This window comes from Microcebus murinus, chromosome 10, assembly GCF_040939455.1.
Source record: "Microcebus murinus isolate Inina chromosome 10, M.murinus_Inina_mat1.0, whole genome shotgun sequence".
In the NCBI taxonomy this organism is placed as follows: Eukaryota; Metazoa; Chordata; class Mammalia; order Primates; family Cheirogaleidae; genus Microcebus; species Microcebus murinus.
The window spans coordinates 59,778,949-59,805,907 of record NC_134113.1 but is presented as its reverse complement, the minus strand read 5'-3'; the positions used below and the strand labels follow the sequence as shown (position 1 = coordinate 59,805,907).

Here is a 26,959-nt window from a genome sequence, read left to right as displayed (position 1 = left end):
TAGTTTTGCTCTGACCTTTGCTATTTTTTTTTCTGCTGGCTTTGAATTTGGTTTGCTACTCTTTTTATATTTCCTTGAGAAGTGTCATAAGATTGTTAATTTGTGATTTCTCAGTTTTTTTGATGTAGGCATTTAAGGCCATGGACTTTCCCTTGAGGAATGCTTTTGCTGAGTCCTATAGATTTTGATAACTTATGTCCCCTTTGTCATTCAGTTCAAGGAACATTTTGATTTCCATCTTAATTTCATTCTTGACCCAATAATCATTCAGTCCCAGGCTGTTTATTTTCCATGAATTTTTGTAGATTTGAATGTTTCTCCTGTGATTGATTTCTAGTTTTATTCCACAATATTCTGAGAAGATACTTGGTATGATTTCTATTTTTTTGAGTTTGTTTAGAACTGTCTCGTGGCCTAAGATATGATCAATCTTGGAGAATGTCCTATGTGCTGCTAAGAAGACTATATATTCAGTAGTTTGAATTAAAAATATCATTATGAACTCATAAGTTACTTTAATAAAATTTATACTTCTAGTAAACAGGCATATGAAAACATGCCCAACATCATATGTCACTAGAAAACTGCAAATTAAAACAATAATAAAATACCACTACGCATGCAATGGAATGGCCTAAATCCAAAACACTAATAATATCAAGAAACAGCAAGGTTGTGGAGCAGCAGAAACTTTCATTACTGGTGGAAATATAAAATGATACAGCCACTCTGGAAGATAGTTTTGCATTTTCTAACAAAGGTAAACATAGTCTTACCTTACTGACCTGTAGTCAAACTCCTAGGCAATTACCCAAATGAATTTAAAATTTATGTTCTCACAAAAGCCTGCACATGAATGTTTGTAACAGATTTATTAACAGTTGCCAAAAATGGAAGCAATCATTTTGTAGGTGAATGAATAAACAAACTGTAATGCATTCATATAATGGAATGAAAAGCCATGAAAAATCATGGCAGAGAATTAAATTCATATTGCTAAGTGAAGGAAGCCATTCTGAAAATGCTACATACTGTATAATTCCAACTGTATGACATTCTGAAAAAGGTAATATTATAGAGACTATAGATAGATTAGTGGTTGCCAGGAGTTAGGAGGATAGGAGGGGAGATGAGTAGGTGGATCAGAGTGAAACTTTTATGGCTGTGAATATATTATGTATGATATTGTAATTGTAGATACATGAAATTATATATTTGTTAAATATATAGAACGTGCCCATCCTGATTCATTGATTTTTACAAATGTACCACATCATTGCAAATGTTAATACCAAGAGAAGCTTTAGAAGGAGGGACAGGAAGTGTATAGAAACATTGTCATTTCTGTCCAGTTTTTATGTAAACCTAAAACTACTCTAAGAAATAGTCTATTAATTTCTTTTAAAGTGTTATAAAGAAATCATATTTCCTACTTTTGTCCTCTGAAAAGGGTTAGAGACAATGGCGGATTCAATAGCAATAAGCAATAAGTGTTCATAGTACAGTTTCTAAATACTATTTCCAACTACAAGAAACCAGGTTCTTTGGACAAATGGCTTATTCTAGGTTAGGAGCAAGAAATGTTGTCATATCAGTTTTTGTTGCTGCTGTAACAAATTAACATAAATTAACATTTTTTTAAATTGTTCTGGAAGTGAGAAGTCTAATCTGGGTCAGCAAGGCTGTGTTTTGCTGGAGGCACTAGGGAAAGAATCCATTGCCTTGCCTTTCCAGCTTCTAGAGTCTGCTGGCATTCTCTGGCTAGTGGCACTGTTTTGCTGTGATCTCTTTTTATTTTCACATCTTCTTTTCTCACTCTCCTGACTGTCTCCTATTAGAACTACTGTAATAAATTTGCTCCATCTTGATAATCTCAGACAATCTCCTCCCTTCAAGATCGTTAACTTAATTTTACCTGTAAAGTCATTTTTGGCATGTAAAGTAATACATTCTCCAGAGAGGAATAGCACGTGGACCTCTTTGAGAGGCTATTATGTCTAGCACAGCAGTGTACAATTGGGCCTGAAACATTTTGTCATACAAAGGAACCAAGGAGCTATTACAGGCTATAGTTTTGTGTGAACAGGACTTTCCAACAAACTTGAAAAGGCTCATTGGTTAAAAATAGGCAAATTTGAGCATCAATAAAGGATAATAACCACAATGCATTGAAACATATCAAATACGTGTATTTACATGCCTTCATAATGATAAGTTAGGAAAAATAAATGAATTGTTCACTATTGTAGGAATTTAATGAACTGATTCACTATATTGATTTTTTGATTATATTTCCAATTTAAAAAAATTAGAAGTTTTCTGTATTGTAGTATGAATTATAAAGTAACAGATAATAGATATGTTTCTGGTCTATTTGAAAATGATAGCTGCTACCTATTGCATGGCATATCTCCACTTCAGAAAAGCAAAATGTGAATAAAATAAGAACTTATAGTCACTCAAATGCAACAGTTTTATGTATTCTTTTGCATATTTATCCTAAGTATTTTGTTTCCTTCTATTATTTCATGTCCAAGACCTTCCAATAAGATATTGAACATTTCTATAATTGAGTAGTATTCCATTGTATACATAGACCATATTTTATTAATCCACTCATGGATTGATGGGCACTTGGGTTGTTTCCACATCCTTGCAATAGTAAATTGTGCTGCCATAAACATTCGGGTGCAGATGTCTTTATTATAGAATGACTTTTGTTCCTTAGGGTAGATGCCTAATAGTGCTATTGCTGGATCAAATGGTAGTTCTACTTGTAGCTCTTTGAGGTATCTCCAAATTTGTTTCACAAGAATGGAAGAATAGGCACCACATGTACTTGCCGTCAAACTGGCACTGACTGATCAACACTAAGGAGCTCACAGAGTAGTAATATACTTTGGGAGTGAGGTTGGGGGTTGGTAAACTCACAACTAATGGACACAGTGAGCCTTGTAGACGGGGAAGGGCACATCTCAAAGCATGGTTGGGATGTGGCAAAGTCATAACATGTAATCAAAATGTTTGTACCCCCATAATTTCCTGAAATAAAAAAAAGATATTGAACATTTCTGTGTTTTACTCATTTACATCAATTGGAGCGGAATATATATATGTTTTTGGACTTTTCAAAGAGCTAGCTCTTGAATTTCTTGAAGTTGTTTAATGGATTTCAGTTTTTACCTTTAGTAAGTTACACTTTCCATTTACTTTTATTTTTCATTTCTCACATTCATTAGGATAAGCAGAAGTTCCTCTCTTTTGGTCTAGTTTACATTTTTGTAAATAATGAATACATTTAAAATAGAATTCTTTCTGACTAGTTTTTTTTCATACTTCAAATAATTTGCAATGACCTGTCCACATTTCATTGCTTTCTAGATGGCAGTTAGTTAATTTGATGTGAATATCTGAATTTCCAACCAATTTTATTGTGTGGCTTTTTCAATTTTTATATCTAACAATTTAGACTATTATGAGATAATTTAGACTGTAAATACTTAATTTGTTTTTGTAAATGCTTATGTAGGCACAGGCAATCAAGTACACTTGGGATTATTTTTCCCTTGACTCATAGCTCTATAAGCTGCAGACAATGCTTTCCAGAAAAAAATTGCAATCTTTCTGTGGAAATGGGCCTGATTTTCTAATTCAAGCTTTCAGTGAGTGTGCAACAATTTCACAGTTCTGACTTTATGATATTATGCTCATACCACACTGAATCTGAGACTCTAAACCTAACCCTTTGAGATCCATAATATGACTTCCCATTCTTAGTCTGTGATCTTCTCAGCATCCACCAGTCATTTTATAGATTATCCATCGACTTTTAATTGAATCTTTATTTTTGACACATTTTATTTATAACATTTCAATGATTTCATCTATAGATAAAAAATTTCTTAAAATTTATCCAGCATGTCTGTATGTTTGTAGTAGTAATTTTTTCTCTATTTTCTCAATATTGGAAGTGCTGCTATTGTCTTTCCACATGTATTATAAATTCATCCATTTTAGACATTTTACACAAAGTTATTCTTATTACATATGTTTGAATATTATTGTGTGTATTGGAGAAGAGCTACAAAGAACTTTATCTCATATTTTCCTGTGTAATGACTTTTCTTACATATTAAAATGTAATATTATAGAGTTAATTTTATTTCAAAATGATAATTTGGGAAATCTATTTAGATGTTTTCTTAATGACATGCAGAACTCTCAGAGATTGTTTTCAAAAGCAAAGATGCAAATATGGCTTGAGCAGGACTCAATGGAAGCTAGTTTAAAGAAGTATTGAGAACATTAAAGTAATTCAATTATATATTATTTATAAGGAAGGATATAAACTTCAAAAACAAAAAGTCTGTGGCCTTGTATCTTTTTCTTGTGAGATGTTTTAAAAAGATTTTCTCTTACTTAGTTGAGAGCAATGCAATTCTTTTGATTGCATTCTTGAAGGCTTTCTTTACCTGATTGTTTCTCAAGGTATAAATAAATGGGTTCAATGTAGGCGAAATAGAAGAAATGAGCAAAGAAACTACTTTATTAACAGTCACCTCTTCCTTTGCTGTGGGATTCATGTAGATGAAAATGCAGGTGCCATAAGTGATGGAAACCACAATCATGTGGGAAGAACAGGTGGAAAAGGCCTTTTTCCTTTGCTGGACAGCAGGGAATCTAAAAATTGTCTTGATGATGTAAGTGTATGACAGAACTACACAACTTAGAGTGATATTCAGGGTCAGCACCGCACAGATGATAACTGTCTGTTCCATGAACCATGTGTCTGAGCACGAGATTTTCACCAGGGGAAATGCATCACACCCAAAATGATCAATTATGTTAGAGTCACAGAATTTTAGATTTAAACCCAGGCTAAGTGGAGGGATTATTATGCATAAACCAGCCATCCAACAACAGATGATGAGAATCCTGCAAACTCTGCTGTTCATGATAGTCACATAATGCAGGGGCTTGCAGATGGCCACATAGCGGTCATAGGACATGGCAGCCAGGAGAAAAAATTCTGTTACTCCACAGAGGTCAGTAAAAAACACTTGGATGACACACTCATTATAAGTAATGACCTTGTCACCTGTTGCTATGTTATACAAGTATCTAGGAACACAAGCAGATGTGAATGAGATTTCTAAGAAGGAGAAATTTTTTAAGAAAAAGTACATGGGTGTTTTAAGGTGAGGATCCACAAAGGTGAGTGTGATGATGGTCAGGTTTCCGGTTACACTCAACATGTAGGTGAGAAATAGAAAGATAAAAATTAAGATCTGCAGCCGAGGGTCATCTGTGAGTCCCAGAAGAATGAATGTTGTTACTGTATCATTTCTCATCATTGACTTCTGACTTCTCTTCAATCTGTATGTGATATTAAGACATATTTTAGAGATTACTTTAAACATCCTAAAATTTAACATATTCAAGTTTTTATTTTTAATGGTCTCTTTCTTTCTCTTTCATTCTTTTTTCCATTTATGTTCATCTTCTGCTTTGCTCATATAACTAAGTAGATTTACGAAAAAGTTTAATTTTATAGGTAACAAGGTATCTATTTACAAACTAAATAGCAAAATCTCACCCTTGATTTCCCATCTTTTCTTGATATTTTGGGTCTTTTTGTAAAACAATACTAATATATAACATATAATTAGGGTCTCATTCAACAACTATCAACTATTTATATCAAATTGAGATGTAGAACACGTATTTTTTTTCTTTTTTTGCTGCTGCTCTCCTACCTTCCTTACTTATTTTCCCTTAATTACTCAGGTGATGTGTACACCATTGTGAAATCTTACTCAGTCCTTCAAACTTTGAGTGTTAGTCAATTCTCAAAATACATATACTTTTCCCCAAGGTTTTATAATCTATTACATAATAGAAATTAATAAATAGAATGGCACTAAAGTGTAACTGTTTTCTATTTATTTTATCTTTCATATAAATGTTTAAAATGAATACAAAAATCTGTAATGAGGTGTTATCGCTTAGATCAATATATTATTCCTTTTACTAGGGGGATGAAAGGGTATGTTTATATAAATCTATGTATACAAAGATACTTTATTTTTAATTTGAGGTTGAATGTACAGCCAAAGTTAGCATGGATAATTTTTATGTTAAGTTAAATGCAGATTTATTTATGTATCTCATGCATGAAAACCTCCCAGACAATGACATTTACCTATACAAGGGGAATTCATTCTAAAAAATTGCACCTTATAAATATATCATGAATATATTAAATATTAATAAATTCTCACTTAAATCCATTTTATTTTCCAGAGTAAAATATAACCTAGAATATTGCAATGAAAGACACAAACTTTATCATACTTACTCTTCTGTTAGTATATGAGAGTTTCTGTTGGTTGTTCAAACAAAGCAACAATAGGACTTCAATGTTCAAAGTGGCATTTTTATAAAGGTATTTATGTCTTCATATTCACCGGCATGTCTGGGAATGCACAGAGTTCCCTATGATTTCCACCTTCAACAAATTGGACAGGCTCCCTCATGATGGGCTTAGTGCTATTATAAGCTTCAAAATACTTTCTTACTATCTCCATCACTGAAATTATAATACTAGGATCACTATCTACTGGTGGAAGAGATGATATTTTAAATCATCAGGACAGAGAGAAATGCTTTTATAATATCAAGCATGACTTTGTAATTTGCCAAAAATGTCACCAAGTGGAAAAAACAAAAGGTGCTTTGTGACCTACATTCAAGAGTCGTTAATTAATTTTCTGAGTAATGAAGTTTGGCAAAAAATCAAGTAATGCAGGCTTCATTGAGGACTGTGTCCTTGGAGATAGGAGGGATGTTACAGCAGCATTTGACACAGGTCAGAAAGACAACCATATCATTTAAATGATACAGCTCATTTTTTTAAACTTTCACATCTACTAAGGCTTTTGGAAAACTTTAATTCTGTATTATATAAATGGAATCTTTTCTGATATTCAATGAATCATTTATTATCATTGGATAATTTTAATCAGAAAGCATTTACACAATTATATAAGGCTACTGCTTACATTACAGACCTTGTTCTTGAGATTTTTCTTTCTCCAAATACACCAACTAACTATGCCATAGGTATTATTCATGAATGCATAAAAATTTTCAGCCATATTGTTATAGGAACGTGGACCCCAAAACTGGGGTCTCGCCTGAATGCCAAGTGAGTTCTTGGGTTCCTGCAAGAAACAATTCTAGAGCTAGCTCACAGGGTAAGACAAAAGCAAGTTTACTGAATTAACAAAGAAACAGAAGGAAGGCTTGCTCCATAGACAGAGCAGCAGCTATCTCTCAGGGCAACAAAGAATAGGACCTTGTGATTTTGGGGGTCTTATTTTATACCTTGTATTTAATTTTATGTTAAGCAGAGGGAGGATTACTTATAAGATTTCTGGGAGAGGGGTAGGTAGTTCCTGGCACCAAGAGTTCCTTCTCTTTTTAAACCCAGGGTAGCTTCTGTGAGTTGCTATGGCATTTGTAGACTGCCATGGTGATGGTAGGAGTTTCTTTTACCACAATGATACATTATAAGGAGGGTATAATACACAGTGAGGGTAACCTGAGATTGTTTTTTATTGCCATCTGGGTTCTTGCTGCTTTTGTCCAGTTTCTCTGCTGTCTTTTGTTTTATCAGAGACCTTCCTTTAAGTATTATGATTCCTTATTGAGCAAAGCCTGCTGGTTCCCTATCTCAATATCTTATAATGGGATACAAAACAAAGGCTTTTATGGTTGCACAAGAATGTAAATGTACTTAATGCCACTGAATTCTAAACTTTACAAATGGAAAATTTTAGGATATGTATATTTTGCCACAATAAAAAGCATATGCTTTTATGTATTTGAACACACCTTAATTTATGACATAATATAAGTTTCTGTTTTTCCCACTTTTTCACTGTTAGTAAAGTTGGCTGTATAATTATTTTGGCAATTTTTATAGCAACACTCAAATTAAATGTCTGGTGTTCTTTATTTTCTGTAGTTAGCAACCATTCTATTGAAAGCCTTTGCATACGAGTATTTTTGCATATGTCTGAGAATAATTGCTAGAAGTAAAATTTCTAGATAAAATATTTTATTTTTAAAAGTTTCGTATGATGTAAGAATCAAAATATTAGTTTATATCAAACATTTTCCACCATGATTAAATTTTTGATATACATTATTTTAAGTCTATTCATATTTTGTTCTTATATATGTATTAAATATATAAGATAATAAAGGACTTTAAAAGTGTCAATAATTTTTGGCATATAGTTCTTGGTTTTATATAGTTAAATCTATTGATTTTTTTGGTTTTAAACTTTTAACAGTATTATTAAACTATAATTGATATACAATAAACCACACATATAGAAAGTATACAATTTGATGAGTTTTGACATACACATACTCTTAAGAGAGAATCCCCACAATCACAATAATAAATTATCCATCACTCCCAAAAGTTTCCTTGCACCTTTTGTTAATGCCTCTCTCTTGCCCATTTCCCCACTGCTACTAATCATAGCAAACCACTCATCTGTTCTCTGTCACTCTAGTTGCATTTTCAATGATTTTATATAAATGGAATCATAGAGTATTTTATATAAATGGAATCATAGAGAAAAATGGAATCATTTTTCCTTTGGCTTATTTCATTCAGCATTATTTTTTGAGATTCATCCATGTTATTATGTGTATCTATAGCTCATTTCTTTTATTTCTAAGAAAAATTGCATTGTGTGGATATACCACAATTTGATGACTATTCACTTGTTAGATAGATATTTTGCCCTATCATTTTCATGGCATTTACAAATAAAGCTGCTATAACATCCATGTACAAATCTCTCTAAGGTTATATGCTTTCATTTCTATTGAGTAAATAAGAGTAGAATGGCTGCATCATATGGAAGGCATTTGTTTAACTTCTTAAGAAACTGCCTATGAGTTTTCCAAAGCATCCATATAATTTTATATTATTCCCAGTGGTCTAGGAGTGTTCTAATTGGTCCATATCCTAGTATAATCAGTCTTTATACTATCAAACATTCTAGTAGGTGTGTGGTCGTACACTACTGTGATTTTAATTTTCATATACCTAATAGCAAATAATGTTGAACATTTTTTTCTGTGTTTATTTGCCATCTGGGTATCTGTCTTGGTGAAGTCTCTGTTTAAATCATTTGCCTATTTTAAAATGGGTCGTGCTTTTTCTTTTTATTGGGTTTTGAGAGTTTTTTTTTACATGGTCAAGGTACAAGTCTTTTATCAGATATATTATGAATAAATATTTCCCCCCAGTTTGTGGTTTTTCTTACTCCCTTAACAGTGTCTTTTTAAGAGCAAAATTTCTTAATTTATTATTATTTTGTATTGACAAATAATAGTTATATATTTATGGGGTACAATGTGATGTTTTGATATATGTATATGAGGTAGCATAATTAAATCAAGCTAATTAATATATCCATCACCTTGCTTACCTATAATTTTTATGGGAGACATTTAAAATTTATTCTCTTGGTTATTTTGAAATATACCATATATTATTATTGACTATTGTCAGTCTGCTGTGCAATAGATCTCAAAACCTATTCCTCCTATCTATCTAAAATATTTTACCCTTTAATTAACAACTCCCATTCTTTCATTCCCCTCCCCGTCCCTAGCCTCCAGTAACTATCATTTTACTCTCTATTTGTATGAACTCAAATTTTTTAGATTTCACATATAAATAAAATCTTGCAGTATTTATGTTTCTGTGCCTGGCTTATTTCATTCAGCATAATGTCCTCCAGATTCATTCATATTGTTGTAAATAACAGAATTTCCTCCCTTTTAAAGGCTGAATAGTATTCCACTGTGTGTTTATACCACATTTTGTTTATCTATTCATCTGTTGATGGACACTTAGATTGATTCCACATCTTGGCAATTGTGAATAGTGCTGCAATAAGCACAGGTGTACAGATATCCATTTGACATAGAAATTCTTAATTTGTGGTGAATGGCATTTCATCAATTTTCAGAATCTATCTTGCTTTTACTGTTGTGTCTAAAAAAATCTTTGCCTAACACAACAATACTTAATGTTTTCTTCTAGAATTTTATAACTTAAGTTTTACATTTAGGTCTATGATTCATTTTTAGTTAATTTACATAAATAGTACAATGTAAGAATCAAAGTTTACTTTTTAAAAAATATGACTATTCAATTCCTCCAGCACCATTTACTGAGAAAAGCTAACCTTTATCCAATGATTTTTTTTGTATCTTTTAAAAAATTTAATCGACCATAAATTAGATTTACTTTGGGGACCTCAATTCTTTTCCATTAATGTATTTGCCTATCTTTACAACAATGTCACTCTATCTTGATTTCTTTAGCTTTTTAAAAATTTATTGTAAACCAGCACAAAATAATTTTAAATATTTATAGAGTATGATGCGATGTTTTTATACATGAATATATTGCATAAAGATCAAGTTAGGGTAATTAAAATATCCCTCATCTCATATATTTTTTATTTCTTCGTGATGGAGACATTCAAAATCATTTCTTCTAGCTACTTTGAGATATACAATATTTTATTGTTAACCAGTCACTCTACTGTGCAACAGAACACCAGAACTTATTCTGTCATTCTAATTATAACCTTGAACGTCATGACTGACCTCTCCTCTTACCCATAACTTCTATCCTTCCCAGTCTCTGGAACTGTTCTATTCACTACTTCTGTGAGATCAAACTTTTTGGATTTCACATATGAGATATTTGTCTTTCTGTTTCTGGCTTATTTCACTTAAAATGTTCTCTAGGTTTATACATATTGAGGCAAATGTAGATTTCATTCTTTTCCATGGGTGAACAGTATACCATTGTGTATATGTACCACATTTTCTTTATCCCTTCATCTATTAGATGCTTTTAGGTAAAAATTTTGAGTAATTAGGTAACTTTTTGCCTACAAACTGACAGTTTCTTCTTTCATTATACAAATGTTGAAAGTTGTGTTAAAAATCTTGACATGCAAAGGATATTTATAAGGCTTTACTTTGTTTTCTGTGTTTATGAGATGTTTCTGACTTATAAAGCTTTTCCCACGTATGGCCTTGTTTTACCCTAAGATTTAATTTTTCTGTAACTGACTTGGGGACAAATGATGATAAAATACATTTCTCTCCTGTGTGAATTTTCCAATACATAAGGATTAGTAACTTCTCCCAGAAAGATCTCCCACATTTATAATGTGAATTAGCGACAGTGGGCTGGTTCTGTTGCAATGCAAATTTGTCATATAACACAATGATTCAACAGAATAGTTAGTTATTTCTCACTCAAGTAAAGTATAAATGGAGGTGTTAGAACTTAGATTGCAAGTCATTGCTGCTATTGTCTACCTATGGTTCCCAAAGCCACTGGGGACTGAAGGGACTCATATACACATCAGCCATAGGGGGCTAAGAAATCAGGAAGGACTGAATGGAAATTTGTTTTTTGTAGGCCCAGCCTGGAAATAATGATCATCACTGTGTTCATATTCCATTGGCCAGAACTCAGTAACATCATCTTGCCCATAGTAAAAGCAGGCTGAGAAAGGCAGGCTAATTGTGTTTCTAAGATAAAAGAGAATGAGTTTTGGAGAATATATAGCCCATCTCAGCCATGTAGGATATTTTCCCTATATGCGTTCTCTGATACCTGCAGAGGTGTGACTTCTGGCAAAAGTTTTTCTCCACATTCATTCCATTCATAAGGTTTCTTTTTTGTATGAATTCTCTGATGTACAGTGAGGGCTGTCCTATAGTAGACAGAATCCCCACATTCATTATATCATAGGATGTCTCTACCTTCTTTGCATTCATTGTGTTTCCATCCCATGTGAATTCTCTGATGTACAGTGAGGGCTGCCCTCCCACAGAAAGGTTTTCTGTATTCTTTACACTCATAGTTTCTCCCCTGTCTGTTATTATATGTATAGTGTGGACTACCTTCACAAAATGATTTCCCACATTGATAATACTCATAGTATGTTATCTCTGTGTGGATTCTCTGATGAACACTTAGATGTTCTCTGATGACAGAAGGATTTCTCACATTCAGTACATGCAGGCAGCTTCTCCCTTGTATGTGTTCTCTGATGTTTTATAAGGATTGATTTGTTAATAAAAATTTTTTTACCTTTACTATATTCATAGGTTTCTGTCCTATGTGTTTCTCTGATGTCTAGTGAGGCACATTTTTTATAGAAAGTTTTACCACATAAAATCACATTCAAAAGTTTTCTCTCCTGAGCTCTCTGAAGTAAGTTCTGTTTATGTTTTCACAGAAATTAGTCTCGCTTTGTTTACATTCATGGTGTTTCTCTCCAAATAAGCTCTATGAAGACTCAAGAGTATGATGTCTCACAAGTGGTTTTCTCCCATTTGTTACATTTATATGATTCTTTCCCCCTTGGGTCATCCCTTGGGAAATGAGAGCTGATTTATTACAAGCTTTGCCATATTTATTATATTTATAGGGGGTCTCTCCCATATGAATTCTCTTATGTGTACAGAATATTTCCTGCTTGCTGAAAGTTTTCTCTTGTCCACTATATGCAAAAAGCTGCTGCCCAGTTTGAATCTTTTGATGCTGGCTATGATGTTCACAATGGCTGAGGGATGTCCTGATTATATTATGGTCATCAGGCTTCTCTCCAGACTGCATCTCATTAGGCTCACTAGGGAAAAGCATGTTCTGACATACATTAAAGTCCTCAGGCCTTATTCATGAATAGTTTCCATTTTTTTTTAATAATCAGTTTTGAAATATGGTTTGAGCTCAAATTAGTTTTTTTTTTTTTTTTTTTTTTTTTTTTTTTTTTTTTTGCAATTCAACTCTCTCCTTAGTTGATGTGTTGTTGCTTGTGATTGCAAATTGCCACAGATATCTGCCTTGATTTTCCTGGTTGGTCTCAATCAGGTCATCCACTTTCTGCACATCTCTGAGAGGTTTTTGGAGACTGTATAAAGCACATATCTGATGCATGAGACCAGCTGTACTCAGGTATGAACCTGGAGAAAAAGATTGTTGGGAGGCTTTGGTTTGGGGGATCTTCTACTATCAGGGCTCTGCTCCTTGCTTTAGCTTAAAGGTCACCTCAGGTTTGATAATGCAGTGCTTATTTACTGTTTAAGGTTGGAAAAGTTGCCTATCCCAGTTGTTTGACCAAGAAATGTCAGTGTAAGTCATTTGTGTCACTTCTGAGAAGATTTAAGACTTTTGATTCACTGCCCTTTTATTTCTCCTTCCAAAATAATCAGCTGTGTTCCAGTAATTTCCATCCTATCAGTCTGAGGCCACAAAGAGATTTGGTGGAAACTGATATCCAGGAGACCCTTCATAAGAAGAAGAATTATTAGAGATTTATAAGAAAAATATGGAAAAATTAGCAACCTAATGGAAAAATGAAAAAAGGATGACAATTTATGTCCTATTTTCCAAAAATCCAGTCTATAAAAATATGAAAAGATGCTCAAACTCTCAGGGACATGTAATCCAACTTCAGAACCTGTGAAGCAGCATTGGAGACATGCAAGATCTGGAATTTTCAGATGGAAGATGGTGGGACTGGTGCTGTAATTTCTATGAGGTAGAATCCCAAAAATGGAATTACCAGTTACATGGATACTTTTTAGGTTGTTGTAATTGTTTAGCAAAAAGGCTTAGCAATTTAAATTTCAACAATTAAAAAGTTCCTTTCAATATTGACAATATGATAGGTATAAATCTACATCTCAATATTAATTTATTTGGTATGAAACTGATTTATTTACTTGGTATGAAACAAACTGATGCAGTTAATAATTATATGTTCTTTACAAAATGAGATTTAATATTCTTTAAATTGTCTATTTTTTGTTTATTTTTGTTTGTATTTTATATTTGTATTGTTAATTTACAAGAGCATTCTGTGGATGTTAGAAATCATGCAATTGTATGCTGTTATACATTTAACCGCTTCAGGACCATGCGCACAGTGACTTTAGCTGATAGCTGTGATATGACTTTTCTAATTTTTCATTTATCAAAATAAAATTGTGAACATTTAAAAATACTGTAATGAATGGAGAGGATCAAGATGGCAGACGAGAAACACCGCCAGACAAGAGTGTCTCTGCAGAAAAGACAGATTCTAGCAGAATTTAGAAAAAAGAAGCAAGAAGACGAGCATACAGCGGACGAGGGCTGGAAGGAGGGATACCTGAAACCCCAGGAGACTCCACGGGAGGAGGCTGCGGAGGAGAACTGGAAGCTGAGACCGCTGGAACAGCCTGGAGACCAGCAGCAAGGGTAGGTGGATAATTCACCTTTCCCCTCCCCTGCATTTGGGACTGCTGGTGGGCTCCCCAGCGGGTGGAGAGACCTGCGGACACCAGCCCAGAGACGGCCGCCGCCAGCTAGCGGTGAGCCTGTAGCAGATGCGCCACCAGGCTCCCAACTCCCTCCCGGCAGCTCCGTGTGCACAGACCAGAGCCGCGCGGCAAACACCATATTGCCTCCTCCTCCCCTCCACCGACCATACCCGTGGCTGCCCAGAGAGACAATATAGCCACCAGCCGGAGGCACCTCCAGGGAACGGGATCTTCCCTTTTGGGACCCTACAGCTGACTAAGGGGAACTCAGACTGTGAGCTCTCTACCCACCAGCCCTCCCAGGTGCTGCTGGCACGGTGTTCCCAGGAGAATGGTGCCAACTCAGAGGCTGAGAGACATAGACCCAGCTTGGGCTCCCTGTGGGTGAATTGGGACCGGAGCTTCTCTCCCTGGTGGGGATACAGTTTGAACTTTGGGACACAGAGGTCAGACCTGCAGACCAGATCCCCTGCACCGAGGGCTAGCATTGCCCAGGGCACAGAAGGGATATATGTGAACAGCCTACTGAGGTGTGTGTGCCTTCAGGGGCATATCAGTGTCCTAGAGGGCAACCCTCCCCCCAAAAGGAGGCCATACGCCCAGCCCAGGTGGAGTTCCTGCCCAGGGAACCTCCCCCCTGGCATCACAGTCCGGGGAGGCCCGGTGGCATGTGGTCTGGCCTGCTGGCAGAGGCCCAGGAGTAGCTGCGGAGTTGAGGAGGGTGGAAAGATGCCAGGCCTCCTCCAGACTGCAGGTCTCAGACAGCCCCACCCCCACAAGCAGACTTTCTGGCTGAGTGGGGCCATTCCAGCACCGCCCTCACAGCTTTCCCTGGAAGCAAGGAACAGAACTTTGACCCCTGCTAACGGCCTGAGGGCAGGCTTACCCAACCCAGCTCCGCCCAGAACAAGAGCTGATAACAGAACACAAAATCAACAGCATAGCCTGTTCCTCCAAGCAAGCGCCACCTACTGACAGGGATGGCATCCTGCACAGCCTTTTCACAGGACCCACTGACTCATTATACAGGGAGTGGTCGAATCTCACCCACAGACACCACCAACGGCTCAGAAACTAAACAAGGCGTGTGAATACCCCAACAAAAACCTAAAGGAAAGAAACAACAACTGATCGACATGGGAAGAAATCAGCGAAGGAACTCAGGAAATATGAATAACCAAACGGAAAACACACCCCCAAAGAGGAGCACCAGCCCCCTAGAAACGGACAACAACCCAAATCAGGCAACCAAAATGACAGAAGAGAAATTTCGTATGTGGATCATAAGAACACTCACCGAGCTGCAACAAACAAAATAACCAACACAAAGAAACCACAAAAAGCCTCCAGGATCTAGAAGAAAAGTTCACTAAAGAAATAGTCACAATGAAGAAAAGTTTAACCGAACTCCTGGAAATGAAGAATCAATTCAGGGAACTACAAAACACAGTGGAAAGTCTCAAGAACAGGGTAGATCAAACAGAAGAAAGAATCTCAGAGCTTGAAGATAATACCCTCCAACTAATTAAAACTGTCACAGAGATAGAGCACAGAAACAAGAGAAAAGAGCAAAGCCTACAGGAGATGTGGGATTATGTGAAGAAACCTAATGTGAGGGTCATAGGGTTACCAGAAGGGGAAGAAGACAACACTCAAGGGTTGGACAAGCTGTTTGAAGATATAATAGAGGAAAATTTCCCAGGCCTTGCTCAAAACCTCGATATACAAGTTAAAGAAGCTCAGAGGACCCCTGGGAGATTCAATGCAATCAGGAAGACGTCAGGACATACAGTCATCAGACTGACCAAAATATCAACTAAGAGGCCCTTCTAAGAGCTGTAAGATGAAAGAAGCAAGTAACATACAAGGGAAAGCCAATTCGAATAACATCAGACTTCTCTAATGAGACTTTATAAGCAAGGAGAGACTGGAGCCCCATTCTCACTCTTCTGAAACAAAACAATGCCCAGCCTAGAATCTCATTCCCTGCAAAACTAAGCTTCATATATGAAGGAGAAATTAAGACATTCTCAGACAAGCAAAGTCTCAGAGAATTCACCAAGAGAAGACCAGCCCTACAAGAAGTACTCAAAACAGTGTTACGCACGGAACACCATAATAAAAACTCACCAATATAAAAACAACCAAAACCCAAAGATTAAAGACCAGATAATACAATGGCTCAAGAGAGAAATCAAAGCAACAACATCCAACCCAACAGAATGAACAGTAATCTACCTTACATATCAGTTCTCTCAATAAATGTGAATGGCTTAAACGCTCGACTCAAGAGACATAGGCTGGCTGAATGGATAAGAAAATACAGGCCAAGTATATGCTGTCTTCCGGAAACACACATAACCTGCAAGGATGCATATAGACTAAAAGTAAAAGGGTGGAGATTAGGATTCCTGGCAAGTGGAAGCCAAAAGAAGGCTGGCGTGGCAGTTCTAATTTCAGACGATTTAGTTTTTAAACCAACAAAAGTAGTGAAAGACAAAGAGGGCCATTATATAATGGTGAAGGGCACACTTCAACAAGAAGAGATAAGAATTTGAAATATATATGCACCCAACTTAGGGGCACCCATTTTCATAAAGCAAACCTTACTAGATCTAAGCAAATGAATTAATAACAACTCAATAATCACCAGAGATTTCAACACCCCACTGACGGCACAAGACAGATCCTCCAAACAGAAAATTGATAAAGAAATAATGAACTTAAACAAAATCCTGGAACAATTGGGTCTGACTGACATCTACAGGACATTCTACCCCAAATTCACTGAATATACATTCTTCTCATCAGCTCATGGGACATTCTCTAAGATTGACCATATCCTAGGACACAAAGTAAATCTCAAGAAATTTAAAAAAATAGAAATCATACCATATACCTTCTCAGATCACAGTGGAATAAAGCTAGAAATCAACCCTAACAGAAACTCACATTTCTACACAAAAACGTGGAAATTAAGCAACCTCCTACTAAATGATTACTACATAAATGAAGAAATCAAGATGGAAATAAAAATATTCTATGAAGAAAACGACAATGGAGAGAAAAGTTATCAACTCCTCTGGGACACAGCTAAAGCAGTTCTGAGAGGAAAGTTTATCTCCATAAATGCCTATAACCAAAAGACAAAAAGATCACAAATAGACAATCTAACGAAACGACTCAAAGAGCTGGAAAAAGAAGAACAGACCAACCCCAAACCCAGCAGAAGAAGTGAAATCAACAAGATCAAATCAGAACTAAACGAAATTGAATTCAGGAGATCAATAAAACACAAAGTTGGTTCTTTGAAAAAATAAACAAAATTGACACACCATTGGCTAAGCTAACAAAAAGCAAAAAAGAGAAATGTCTCATAAGCTCCATCAGGAATAAAAAAGGAGATATCACAACTGATCCCAAAGAGATTCAAGATATAATTTATGAATACTACAAAAATCATTATGCACACCAACTGGAAAATGTGGAGGAAATGGACAAATTTTAGAAACACATAGCCTCCCTAGGCTCAACCAGGAAGAAATAGATTTCCTGAACAGACCAATCTCAAAAGCTGAAATAGAAACAGCAGTTAAAAAGCTCCCTAAAAAGAAAAGTCCTGGTCCAGATGGTTTCACACCTGAATTTTAACACACTTACAAAGAAGAACTAGTACCTATCTTGCAGAAACTATTCCACAATATCGAGAAGAACGGAAACCTCCCCGACACCTTTTATGAAGCCACTATTACTCTAATACCAAAACCAGGAAAGGATGCAACAAAAAAAGAAAACTACAGACCAATATCCCTAATGAATATAGATGCAAAAATTTTCAACAAAATCTTAGCTAACCGAATCCAGACGCTTATCAAAATAATAATCCATCATGACCAAGTGGGCTTCATCCCAGGGATGCAGGGATGGTTCAACATACGTAAATCTATAAATGCAATTCACCACATAAACAGAAGCAAAAACAAAGACCACATGATTCTTTCAATAGATGCAGAAAAAGCTTTTGACAAAATTCTACACCCTTTCATGAAAGTAACACTTAGGAAAATAGGCATAGAAGGGACATACCTAAAAATGACACAAGCCATATATGACAGACCCATAGCCAACATCATACTGAATGGGGAAAAATTGAAATCATTCCCACTTAGAACTGGAACCAGAGAAGGCTGCCCACTATCTCCACTTCTGTTCAACATAGTGCTGGAAGTCTTGGCTACAGCAATCAGACAGGAAAATGGAATTAAAGGTATCCAAATATAGGCAGAAGAGATCAAAGTTTCAATGTTTGCTGATGATATCATATTATATCTAGAAAACCCCAAAGATTCAACCAAGACACTCCTGGAACTGATCAATGAATTTAGTAAAGTCTCAGGATATAAAATCAATACACAGTAATCAGAGGCATTCATATACGCCAATAACAATCTAATTGAGAACCAAATCAAAGACTCAATTCCCCTCACAATAGCAACAAAGAAATTAAAGTACCTAGGACTATACTTAACCAAGGAGGTGAAAGACCTCTACAGGGAGAACTATGAAACACTGAGGAAGGAAATAGCAGAGGATATAAGTAGATGGAAATCCATACCATGCTCGTGGATTGGCAGACTCAACATCATCAAAATATCTATACTACCCAAACTGATCTACAAATTCAATGCAATACCTATTAAAATTCCATCAGCATACTTCACACATATAGAAAAAATAATTTTATGCCTCATATGGAACCTAAGAAGACCCCAAATATCAAAAGTAATTCTAGGCAACAAAAACAAAATGGGAGGCATTAATATGCCAGATATCAAACTATACTTCAAAGCTGTAGTAATTAAATCAATATGGTATTGGCACAAAAATAGGAATATTGACCAGTGGAACAGATGTAAGAGTCCTGATATAAAACCATCCTCATGTAGTCATCTAATCTTTGACAAAGCAGACAAAAACATACGCTGGGGAAAAGAATCCCTTTTCAATAAATTGTGCTGGGAAAATTGGATAGCCACCTGTAGAAGGCTAAAACAGGACCCACACCTTTCACCTCTCACAAAAATCAACTCATGCTGGATAACAGACTTAAACCTAAGGTATGAAACTATTAGAACTCTAGAGGAGAAAGTTGGAAACACTCTCCTAGACATCGGCCTAGGCAAAGAGTTTATGAAGAAGTCCCCAAAGGCAATCACAGCAGCAACAAAAATAAATAAATGGGACATGATCAAACTATAAAGCTTCTGCACAGCCAAAGAAATAGTCATGAAAGTAAACAGACAACCTACAGAATGGGAGAAAATTTTTGGATCCTATCCATCCGATACGGGACTGATAACTAGAATATACTTAGAACTCACGAAAATCAGGAAGAAAAAAATCAAATAACCCTATTAAAAAGTGGTCAAAGGACTTGAACAGAAACTTTTCTAAAGAAGACAGAAGAATGGCCAATAAACATATGAAAAAATGCTCATCATCTCTAATCATCAGGGAAATGCAAATCAAAACCACAATGAGATATCACTTAACTCCAGTGAGAATGGCCTTTATTAAAAATTCTCCGAACAATAAATGCTGGCGTGGATGCGGAGAGAGAGGAACACTCCTACACTGCTGTTGGGACTGCAAACTAGTTCAACCTCTGTGGAAAGCAATATGGAGATACCTTAAAGCGATACAAGTGAATCTACCATTTGATCCAGCAATCCCATTGCTGGGCATCTACCCAAAAGATCCAATGACACTCTACAAAAAAGACACCTGCACTCGAATGTTTATAGCAGCACAATTCATAATTGCAAGGCTGTGGAAACAGCCCAAGTGCCCATCAATCCAAGAATGGATTAATAAAATGTGGTATATCTATACCACGGAGTACTATTCAGCTCTAAGAAACAATGGTGATATAGCACATCTTATATTTTCCTGGTTAGAGCTGGAACACATACTATTAAGTGAAGTTTCCCAAGAATGGAAAACAAGCACCACATATACTCACCAGCAAATTGGTATTAACTGAACAGCACCTAAGTAGTCACATAGGTACTACAGTAATAGGGTATTGGGCAGGTGTGAGGGGGGAGGAGGGTGGGTATATACATATATAATGAGTGAGATGTGCACCATCTGGGGGATGGTCATGCTGGAGACTCAGACTTGTGGGGGTGGGGGGGAAATGGGCATTTATTGAAACCTTAAAATCTGTACCCCCATAATATGCTGAAATAAAAAAAAAATACTGTAATGAAGACATATATGTGTATATTACCTATTCTGATTTACAAGTAAAGCTGCCTGTAAAGTAAAAAAAGCTTTCAGTGCTTTAAAGCTTTCCTCAACACACAAGAGCAAAACGGATTTGTTGTCAATGCACAGCACAAACTATCCTGCAGACTATGCGTGCTGGCTGTGGGCAAGGTTTCCCTGCCCGTGAGCGCATTACCCAAGTGGTTAATTTCAATCATATTATTTGACCTATAATTTTTTTTCAGTATTATCTTTTGCCAGTTGAGATGGTTTAATATACACATGATCAAACTGATGCTTTTTCTTTTGTCACATTCTGGCATTAATTAAAATTAAATTTTTTTTTTTGAGACAGAGTCTCACTTTGTTGCCCAGGCTAGAGTGAGTGCTGTGGCGTCAGCCTAGCTCATAGCAACCTCAAACTCCTGGGCTCAAGCAATCTTCCTGCCTCAGCCTCCCGAGTAGCTGGGACTACAGGCGTGTGCCACCATGCCCGTCTAATTTTTTCTATATGTATTAGTTGGCCAATTCATTTCTTTCTATTTATAGTAGAGACTGGTCTCGCTCTTGCTCAGGCTGGTTTCGAACTCCTGACCTCGAGGAATCTGCCCGCCTCGGCCTCCCAGAGTGCTAGGATTATAGGCATGAGCCACCGCGCCCAGCCTAAAATTAAAAATCTTAATTAATTTTTTGACTCCTTTATGTGTGATGTCATATATATTCAAGTGCACTGTTAATTATTTTTTAATTTAAAAATTTATGCCACTTACAATGTTACCTTTTCATTGTATGAATAAAAGGTAAAATTTTTTATAAGATGTCATTTTTGTGACTGAAGTAATTATTCAATAATCCATCATTTAATACTGAACTGAAATTTCTCTACTTTTATATAACAAAAAATCCAGATATAAAAATTAAGGTTACTTACTATTCTATACTTTCATAATCTAAATTGTTCTACTGATCATTTTATCTTGTCTTATGCCAGTACCATATTAATTTAATTTCATTGGCCCATATGTTTTGATATTGTATAAAGCAAGTCCTAATTCAGGAATATTTATTGTTCTATTTTTATTATGATAACATATACATAACATAACATTTATGATTTATTATTTTAACCAGTTTTAAGTGTACAATTTACAGGCATTAAACACCTTCAAATATTGTGTAACCATTACCACTATTGGTCTCCGGAACTTTTTTTTATCTCAAATGTTAACTGATGTGTATTCATGAGATTTCATTCTTCCATATTAGCTTAGAGATAATTTGTGCTATTATAAAAATTTAAATGCTGATTCCCCCTGGAGTTGTGTTAAATTAAAAGATTAAAGGTGAGCAAATTGATATTATTTGATATAATATGTTATAGCCATAGTGTAAGTTATGCCTTAGCAGTCATATTAATAGCTTTGGTTTGAAGGTGCTGTTGCTACTACAAATATCATTAATTGACTTTTACCTGTATCTTTTATTGATTTAAATGACCAAATTTTCTCATTATGTCTCTTAGTTTCCTATTATATTTTATTGTTTTCTGGGTACATAATATTGTTATCTGGAAAAATTACCATAATAACTGACTTTATTGTAGTGCATGCTATTATTTGTTGTACTATGAAGAAAGAAAAAAATGTTATTGATTAAAATATGTACAATGTTAAGATTACAGGCATTGTAAGACATATCTGCCTTGCAAAGCCATAAAAACTTGAAAAAAAAGCCTTCTATATTTTGTAACTAAAGTAGTTTCATAACATTTTTCTGATATTAATTTCAAGTTTTTATCTTATGACATTTACAAAATGACATGAGATGTTAAATATTAATGATGATTACAATGTGCGGTGTAGGTTGTGACAGAGAAAGAAAACTGTTTAAATGTATATGGTATATGCCTTATGTGTGTGTGTATATGTGTGCCTATATATGCATACACACATATATGGTTTGAATGTCCTCTCCAAAACTCATGTTGAAATTTAATTGCTACTGTAACAAAATTAAGAAGTTGCACTTTTAAGGGGTGATTATGTCATAAGGGCTCTGCATGTGATCTACCTGTCTCATATACATACAGTTAACTTGACTTAATTGGTAACACTGGTTTGGAGGTGTGATCTGGCTTGTTCTCCTGGACAATCTCTGAATGAGAGATAGTTCCCTAGCACAATTATTTTGCAAGAGGTGGGAAAATAAACATATTAGGATCTTTTTTAGCTTTAAGATCAAAAATATTTTGAGATAGTTAATCTGAATGTAATGATGATTACAAAGCTATTTAATAGTTTAGAAACTTAAGGTTCATTGATACAGTGTTTCTCAAACTATCAGTGAAGAAGGGCCAGTTTTTCCCCTCAATTTATTGGATATCTATACTTTTGTAAAATACAATAAGGATAGATTACTTAAAAAAGAAATAAAAACATTATAAATGCAAGTTAAAAATTTTTATTGTTAGATTCTACAAGTATTAACTCTGTCATATTTTTTTTTACAGTATATTAAAGTTTACTTTCAATTTCTGTAGTTACCAAACATCAAACACAGGTTGCTGATCAGTTCTAGTCTTATACTAATCACTATGCCAAACTTTCCTGATAACTTGAACCTGCAATTTCAATATTTTTCTATTTCTTTGAGAGAAATGCAATTCTTTTGATTGAGTCATTGAGTGCTTGTTTCACTTGCTTGTTCCTTAAGGTGTATATAAATGGGTTTAGCATTGGTGCAATGGAAGTGGTGAGTACTGACACACCCTTATTAATGTCCACTTCTTCTTTTGCTGAAGGTTTAATGTAAATGAAAATGCAGCTTCCATAGGTGATGGATACAACAATCATGTGAGAAGAACAGGTGGAAAAAGCCTTTTTCCTTTGTTGAGCAGAAGGAAATTTTAGGATTGTCTTGATGATATATATATAGGAAAGAACTACACACACCAGGGTCATGATGAAAGTCATCACAGCACAGGCTATGACCATCTGCTCTATGAGCCATGTGTCTGAGCAAGAGATCTTGAGAATAGGAGATGCATCACAGAGAAAATGGTCAATGACATTTGAATCACAGAACTCCAGATTTAAGCCCAGGCCAAGTGGAGGGGTTATGATTAACAATCCTCCTACCCAACAGCAGAGGACAAATCTTCTGCAGACTCTGCTGCTCATAATGGTCACATAATGCAGGGGTTTGCAGATGGCCACATAGCGGTCATAGGACATGATGGCCAGGAGAAAGAATTCTGTTGCTCTAAACAGTATGATAAAAAATAGTTGACTAGCACAAGCATTATAAGTAATGGTCTTATCTCCAGTAGACATGCTATAAAGGAATCTGGGAATACAGACAGTAGTGAATGAAATCTCCAAGAGGGAGAAATTTTGAAGGAAAAAGTACATGGCAGATTTAAGTTGAGAATTCATTAAGGTGAGGGATATAATTGTCAGATTTCCAGTTACACTCAACATGTAAGTGATAAGCAGAAATATAAATATTAAAATTTGAAGTTGTGGGTCATCGGTCAATCCCAGTAGGATGAATGTTGTTAGGCTTGTATGGTTTCTCATCACAGATTCCTGACTTCAGCCCAATCAGTTTATAAAATTGGGATCAAAAATTTTAAAACAGTGCTATTGAAATTTATGTTAATAAATACTAGGACAAAAATTCAATTAATGCAATTCAAATAGATTTTCTTTTTAGAAATTAACAGGTAATCATGTTGACTACCTGGCTATCCTGAGCTTCAACTGATCAGTGTTACATGGTTGATTGAGGGAAAGTTTTTTTCAAAATTTTTTTCACCTTGCTAAAGTTCTTATTTTCATTGTTCTTTCCATTTTCTCAAGTTTCTTTTTCAATTGATATATATATGTATACTTGTTCAATTCAATTTTAACCTTATGAGTAGAAGAGATCATTGATGTAGGTGATTTGATAGGTTGTCTGATATCTTATGCTTCTAATAATTCTTCAATACTCATAAGTTGGATTAAAAAAGCATCATCACCAGTTTCATGGCTTTGCTTGAGGTGCTGGGTCTTTATTAAATGAAAGTACAGAAGCTGAACATTTTGGCTGACTGCACAGATACTCTGTGTGCTTTTGCAATAGAACTGGGAAAACATAGCACTGACATATCCGAAGAGATTTTTATTTTAATAAAGAAAGACAGTATATTTTTACAAACATATACTTTCTATTCTTATCCATTGACAATCTCTAAGTTTCTAAAATGAACCTAATTTCTACTATTGTTCTTTCTGAAGTAGAGCACAGTGTTTTGGCATACTAATATAATGGGATGTACCATCCAGGAACATGGTAAAAATTCAAAAGCTCAGTCTCTATTCTGCTTTTATGAGCCTTGGCCTCTGGGCTCTTTATCTCTCCAGGTGATTTCTGAAACACACCAAAGTTTGAGAAACACTCAACTACAATAATTAAGCTCCACATACCAAGCTAATGTAACTACTATTGCTTATAATTACATTATGATTAGGTGAAGTTGAAATCCTGTCAGTTGCCCAATGACTGACAAGATTTTTTCCTTGACCCAACTCTATTCAGCCTCTGTTGGACTCTTTTTTTTCAACTAAGCCTCGACTTTTAGACCTCTGTGTTAACCTCTGCATCGTCCAGTCTTAGCTAGAGCCCTAAGTGTGTTGATGGTATAGGGGTGAGCATAGCTGCCTTCCTGCTAAGTCAGTTAGCCAGAATTCCCCCACTCAATATTTGATCCCCCTTCATGTCTGGACAGGTTTCTCATGCTCCACCATTCCTCAGGTGATGAGTGATCGCTTTTGCTCGCCTTCAGCAACTGCCTAATCAAGTCAGATTAGCTAGAATCCCCCTAACCTCTGCTACTTCCTCTTGCTTGTTTTCCGTCTAGTGATCCCCACCCAGTTCTAGGCTATAAATTCCCATTTACCAGTTCTGTATTCAGAGTTGAGCCCAATCTCTCTCCCCCACTGAAAATTTCATAGCAGTGGTTCCTACTTCTGTCGAGATAGTCCTCCCTTGAGTCAAGTCTTCCTTCCTGTCTTAAACAAGTATCATGAATAAGTTTTTCTTTAACACAGTCAAGGTTATTTACAATTATAAATATATTCTCAAAGGCTCTACCACTTTTATCTCATTGCTTTTGCTTCTTTTCATTTACAAAGATTTTCTGTAAAATGTAAGTTTTCATGAACTCATTGTCAGCTCTACTTTGATTTATGTAGTGAATTTTGTAGTGAAATATTGTAGTGAAATTATGCTTTTAAAAAGATCACCCCTAGCAGCCTTTTAACTAAATACAATATTCTCTTTTGGTTATGTTGAGTTGCGTGTATTTACAATTTTTGTGTGTCAAAAAGGACAGTTCAATCTAATGCTTGACCTTTCTCTTGAATTGCACCATTAACATGCTTCTTTCTTCTTTTCTTCCTTTTAATTATGCACTATTTGTTAAGTAGAGATATAAGTTTAACAAACTACCAATAATATATACTGTGGGTCTGGCATTCACATTTTTCATTTTTAAGATACTTTAAGAGTAAATATATTATAAGAGAGAAGAGTACCTAATAATGGATATAATTTAAATACTATCTATTGAGGAAACATGGGTGTAACTGCCACTTGGGAAAGGAAATAGGACATAGCATGAACCACAGAGTCCCCTTCTGTAGCCTTCCATGATTACCACCTTCTCTCTGCCTTCTAGACCTAATAAGAATTTTGATTTTGTGGTAATAACTTTCTGTTTTTTGGGGGTTTTCCAATTTTATCTGCATCCTTGAAACATGTGTTTTTCCTATTTTAAACTCCATATAAATGAAGGTATGCTGAATATATTCTTTTCTGATGTGTTTTTCTTAACATGTTTTAGAATACATTCATCTTTTTACCTGAAGTAGTTCTTTTACCTCCTGTAATCTGGTATTGCATTATATAAATACACCCAAATTTATTAATCTACTCCTTTATTGACGGATACCTAGGTTTCTGATTTGAATAATAAGAACAACATTGTTGCAAATATTCCTGAGTGCAAACATTATTTACAGTGCTTTGGTCACACGTCTTTCATGACAAGTTTTGATTGATTTTTTTCTTTCTTTTTATCAATAGCATCTTATTCCCAGAAAGTTTTTCCACTATCTTTCCCTATAGCATTGACATTTTTAGAGATCTTTCTTAATACCTCTTCTTTGCTTGCTATACATGTTTTCCCTGGGTACTTTTATCAAACTTCCTTGAC

At 35.2% G+C, this 26,959-nt stretch overlaps 2 protein-coding genes across 2 annotated transcripts; both read right to left on the bottom strand.

Annotated features, from left to right (window-relative positions):
* Positions 1–4,415: 4,415 nt before the first annotated feature.
* On the bottom strand, positions 4,416–5,354 carry LOC105865881 (olfactory receptor 6C2-like). The gene has a single exon (XM_012754828.1). The coding sequence runs from the start codon at positions 5,352–5,354 to the stop codon at positions 4,416–4,418; it is 939 nt and encodes a 312-aa protein (XP_012610282.1).
* A 17,985-nt stretch (positions 5,355–23,339) lies between these two features.
* On the bottom strand, positions 23,340–24,278 carry LOC105864764 (olfactory receptor 6C2-like). The gene has a single exon (XM_012752865.2). The coding sequence runs from the start codon at positions 24,276–24,278 to the stop codon at positions 23,340–23,342; it is 939 nt and encodes a 312-aa protein (XP_012608319.2).
* Between the last annotated feature and the right edge of the window lie 2,681 nt (positions 24,279–26,959).

Coding starts and splice junctions, on each gene's coding strand:
- LOC105864764 (XM_012752865.2), bottom strand. CDS start 24,278: ATGAGAAACCATACAAGCCTAACAACATTCATCCTACTGGGATTGACC.
- LOC105865881 (XM_012754828.1), bottom strand. CDS start 5,354: ATGATGAGAAATGATACAGTAACAACATTCATTCTTCTGGGACTCACA.